The following is a 5662-nucleotide window of genomic DNA, read 5'->3' as shown; positions in this document are numbered from 1 at the left end:
GGCTGACACCTGCCAGTACAGCGGTGGTGGTGGGAGCCTCTCCCACCTCCTCAGCAGCGCTAAGGATGTCCGACTGCAACTTAGACCTGCTCCCCACTGGCAAGTGGACATCCCCCAAAGACTACCAGGCTGCCAGAGGGATGTCTGATTGCCAGCTTAGGCCCGATACCCTGGAGAGCAGGCCCCATCAGGTGGGCATTCCCCAGGGATGTCATACTACAAGAGGGCACAGGCCGGGCTGAGGGACACCCCCCCCCCCAAGTGCACAAACTTTTTTCACCGGGCCTCTAGTATTTAATACTAATACTCAAACATTAAAAGAAAACACATTAACTGTTTTTCTGAATCCAAGTATAAATTACATGAAATCTATTTTCACGAGAGAAATTTTTATGTCTAAAAGTAATGCATATATCTAGAGTTGTTTATGGTTTCCCCAAAATAAACTCTTTTGTATCTAAGGAAAACATGAGACATGTGACATTGCTCTAATATTTTAATCTACTTGGGAAATCAGGTCACTCTGGTTCTAGCTTTTATAATCGTTAAACATTTTAAACTTCATGCACGTAAAGCCTTATTTACTAATGTAGCATCTTAAGGACCTATTTTGAAGGAAAGTATTAGAGAATGAAAAATTTATTCTTTGTATTGTTTACTGTTTTTTTTCAAGGTTTAACTCTTTAAAAGAGATTGGTATATAGTGTTTATGTTTCTCTCACACACAATACTAGCTAGCACACACACATACACGCATACACACACACCCACATCAGCAAAGAAAATTAACAAATTTAAATCACATTCCTAGTCTTAGAAAACCACATAATGTGATGTAAATATATTTTTATTCAATATTGTAGAATAAGAAATCCTCCTCCAGAATCCATGTTTTAAACCCCTAAAATATACTGTCTTCTTTTCAATTTTCAATTTTTTTCAACAAGAACATTTTTTTGGAAGTCCTTTTGATATCATTGTGAATTTATTAAATAAAAAGTGAAAAAATATTGATTTAATCTGGGGGATTTGGGGTTACTTGATGAATTATACCCAAAGCAAATCAATTAGTAGAACATTTCAACCTATTAGGAATTCTCTAATGACAAGAAGAATTGATTTCTTGATTTATACTGTTTATTTTCCTCAGTGATTTAAGGCAATACAAGTAATACATCCTTTTATAATGTGGAAATGATACAAAGATAGTATAAATAGGTTATATAAATATTTAGAGATTTAATAGTTAAAAGTATCTAATAAACCTAACTCAGTGGACTGGAAAAGAAACAAAATGAATAAATGCAAATTCTTAATACAAGTAAAAGATGTAGAATTGGCCTAGAATTTCATGTCAGAAAGGCATGAAATTTACCGAGTCACAAATTCAACTAGCAAAACAGTTTATGAATTATGATTACATTTATATGCTCTTATCCAAATAGAGGTTTATGCCAGTACTGGTGTCTCTCTACTGTCCAGTTCACTTCTAGAATTTCAAATATGTTATATGGGAAGGGTTGGGGAGGAGGTCGGTAATTTTTTTTAAAATGGTCAACCAAAAAGCTTGATGAGAATTGGTCAGAAAAAAAACACACAGAGAATATTTGGTCTGGAGGAAAGAAACACTATAGATGACCTATAAAGTGAGATGATTAGAACACAGAAGAATTCGTAGATATTTTCCTTTCCAAGAAAATATAACAAAGTTAAGGTAGAAACTATGGAGATGGAAATTTTAATTTGATTCAGGTATACCCCCCCTCATTCTTATATTTGCTAAAGATATGAGGTTTTCTACAAAGGCTCAGATATATAAAAATGGATAAGGAGGATACAGGAATTATTTATCCACCATGGGGGAAGCTCAATTATATAACATCGAATATTCCAAGCTTATGCCTTCATGTTCCATGAATGTTAAGTAGTAAAGATATGTGGGTCTCACTGATACATAATAGACTAAAACAGAGGTTATAATAATTTAATATATTCTTATCGATAGTGACTATTAGCTGTTTACATTAGAATTAATATTTTCTAAACAGTATATGTTCATTTCCTTCTTAGAATTATTTCACAAAAATATTTCCTATAGTCCAAGACAATCAGCCAGAGAAAGTTTAAATTTAATACTTGGTAAACTTCATAATGAAAGTTTACATTGAAAGCAAATAACAATGTTATAGAGGTACTGTGTTCATCTAAATAATTGTCTTTTCTTCAATGCTTTCAACTTCTTTTTTATTTCCAATGCCAAATCCTATGGCTGGATAGTGTTTGAGAGAAGAGTTTAAACTGCCACAACCTAAGACTCACATGGGTTTAAGTTCACCAGAGCTTTAATGCAAGGATCACAGCTAGTAAGTGGCAGAACCATAATTTAATACTCTGGTCTTCTGAAAACAAATCACTATTTTCCACATATTAAGATTCATAACACCAGACACACATACACATACACACACACACACACACACACACGCATGGAGGCATGCATGCACACACACAACCAGACATATAAGCACACACAGAATTTAAACATATCATTTAATGTCCTGTGTTTCTCTCTTAATAGATATAGTAGAGAACTTGAAATTAGCCTAGCCTGCCTAAATCTGTACCTCTGGTTCTAATTACTACAAGTTATATTTTTTTTCTTTTTCATAATCTATTCACTATCACTTAACTTTCTGAAGTTAGAATTACTTGTGGAATAGAAAAACAGATTAAGAGACGGTGGCTTAAGATGATGTTTGGTGTCAGCCAAAACAATCCTGTGAGGAACAATTACCTTAATAACAGATGTCTCCACTCTGGATGGGGGACTCTGAACTTGTGCGGCTGCCGCCATATTTGCAATGGTGCTGAGATGATTCATCTGGCTCATTGCCATGGTGACAGATGCTGGAGGTAGGCTGACAGGAATTAGAGGGTGGGGCATCATCATAAAAGGAAGTTCCAGTCCTATAAAAAATGCACATATGTCATCATTGCTCTGGTCAAATAAAACTATGAAACACGGCATATACCATTTATTAAAATGGTTAAGAACATAAATTGTTGAGAATTGAACCATTCAAAGATGTCCTAATAATGACAACCAAACAAGAAACATTGGTTCTCTTTGTATGCAACAAAACCCACTTGTCACTCAGGGAAATTAGGCTTCTAGTTAACTAGTTTGATGCTATGTCTTACCATATCACCACTCTTCACATGTGTAGTACAAATGGTCACTTCTTTGCCAAATTATTCTTCTGATCAGCCTAATTCTTGATTAAAATACTAGGGTTTCCTTTAACTTATCACAATTAGTTTTCCAATATAGTATGTTTCTATTATGTCCTATATACTTTTTTTCTTTGCAATTACCATTTTTAGTACTAAAAAATGCCATCATATCCGTGGGCAGAAGGTGGCCCTGCTGAAGTGGGTGGAGAGGCTGACTACCTGGAAGTCTGTGCACCCTTGGCATGCGGGGGTGGGTACCAGAAGCCTGAGATCCCCGGAGTGGGGGGAGGGGGGAGACTACAGTGTTTCCTTATCCAAAGAACCATCCTTTCTGCCGGTGGGGAATGAATATAAATTATTTGGATACAATATTATTCCAAATCTTCTAATGACTAACTTGAAGCGAGGTCTTAAAAGGAATATTCCATTTTGGAGATTGGCTAAGTGATTTCTTAGGAAATAAGCTAATTTCCCCTAAACCCTGTTTTCTTTCTGTTTTTCTATTTCTTAGATAATTTATCAATTAAAAAAATTTCTATAGCAATTAGCCTATTTGCAGAGTCTAATCCTGTTCAACTAACCATCTTAATATAAAATAGGCTCTATTATATACCTAAAGAATGCATTACTGCCTTGAAATGAAGCACACTGATAGAATGCAAAGGTATCCTTGTAAACAATATTCTAGTTTCCATTCAAAGTTAAAGTTCCTCACTTAATTCCACAGCAAATCCTAAACATGGAACCATTAAATGCCCAGCCTTGTTAGACATAGTGGAGAAAACTCAAAAGATTGTTTTATGAAACAAAATAATGTCAAAGCATTAAATTAAATATATGTGAATTAATAGATACATCATTTATTTTCAACTTCAGAGAAATAAAAGTTTATGATTGTGTTAATATCAGTGCTGAAGTCAAAACACTACATTCAAGGGCTTGCATTTCAGTATTGGTGGCCATGTCATTTAAATTTTGATGTCCCCAAATTAAATTATTTTAACACTAATTTATTGCTTAGCTAAATCTGTCGAATATATGAACTACCCACTTAAAAATGTTTTGTAATATCCCTGTCAGCTTATGAGATTCCTTTTGTAAAAAAAGATACAATATTTTTATGTAATATGCTTAGAAGCTGCAAAGTTGGTAAAGCTCCAATTTAAATGCTTTAGCTCTATTAAAAGCTTCGTTGTAAAATCTCTCCGACACAGTTTTTAATGAAGAATACTTAGTTACTGCCATGATTTTTTTCCATTTACTTCATGAAGACAGTTAAGGTTCAATATAAATTCAAACTCATTAGCTCAATACTGTCTGGATCTTAGAGTAAATTGTTCAGAAGTGGATAATGAAAACTCAATTCAAATTCTTCAGCAATCAAACAAAGCAATTTTATTAAACAATGAAAAGAATCAATTAAATGCATATCTTTATTATCTTTATTATTTTATAAGAAACCATGACAGCTTTTGGCATAAAAATAAGTTTATAGCTTTATACAAAAATTACTCACATAAAAGAATTCTTCCAGCTTACTCTTATACAGTAATGTAAATGTTTACTTTTATATTCACAAATGTATGTATCCTTATTTCTCCACTCATGACTTATTTGATATTTATATCAAGGTCCTTGTCAAATGTGCAAAAACTATAAATATGTGAATTTTTCAAATAAATGATGTGAGGAAAATATTCAGTGAAAAAACTGTATAAACATTTTAACATTATATTTCCTTTATAAAAGTATATAAAAAATTTTTTCATTGCATGTTTACTTTTTATGTTATCAATTAATAGAAGAAATGGGCCATACTCACTGACTATTTGGATATAGAAACAATACTGCAATAGATGTTATTTGAATATGAGAACCACATTGGAAATATATAATTAATAGTTAATTTTCTCTAATGTTATATTTCATTTAAAATATCCAATAATGGAAGGATTATATTTTTATAATAGACTAGAGGCCCAGTGCACAAAATTTGTGCACTGGGGGGTGGGGTTCCCTCAGCCCAGCCTGCTCCTCTCACTGTCCGGGAGCCCTCAGTGGATGTCCTACTGATGGCCACAGTCTGGCAGCAGAGGCTCGGAGCAGGTGTCACGTGTGTGTGTGACTGTGTGTCTGCTAGCGCCATGTAGGCTTGAAGCAGTTGCCGTGTGTGTGTGTGTGTGTGTGTCTGCTGGGAGCCTGCTCCCAGCCACACCATGGAGGCTTGAAGCAGGAGCCCCTCTGTGTTGATCTCTCAGCCTCCTGCCCTCCATGCCCTGTTGTACTCGCCCTTGAGCTATGGCCAGGATGAGGGAGCTGCTTGCAAGCTGGGCTTTCCTGCTCCTGGATCTCCATGGCGACCGGGGAGCAGGCCCAACTGGGGGCTGCTCGCAGGCCAGGCTTGCTTTACTGCTCCTGGATCCTCATG

The 5662-nt window shown here is 35.1% G+C and overlaps 1 protein-coding gene across 1 annotated transcript in view; it reads right to left on the bottom strand.

Annotated features, from left to right (window-relative positions):
- The window catches only part of DACH1 (dachshund family transcription factor 1), a 434735-nt gene that overhangs the window by 137392 nt on the left and 291681 nt on the right, over window positions 1-5662 (bottom strand). The window contains exon 5 of the mRNA XM_006753744.2: window positions 2795-2967. Within this exon, the coding sequence (XP_006753807.1) occupies window positions 2795-2967 (173 nt within the window). The remainder of the gene's footprint in view (window positions 1-2794; window positions 2968-5662) is intronic.

The sequence above is a fragment of the Myotis davidii genome, unplaced genomic scaffold, assembly GCF_000327345.1.
Source record: "Myotis davidii unplaced genomic scaffold, ASM32734v1 scaffold10, whole genome shotgun sequence".
Classification (NCBI taxonomy): Eukaryota; Metazoa; Chordata; class Mammalia; order Chiroptera; family Vespertilionidae; genus Myotis; species Myotis davidii.
The sequence above is the reverse complement of the archived record's forward strand: the minus strand, read 5'-3'. Positions and strand labels throughout refer to the sequence as shown.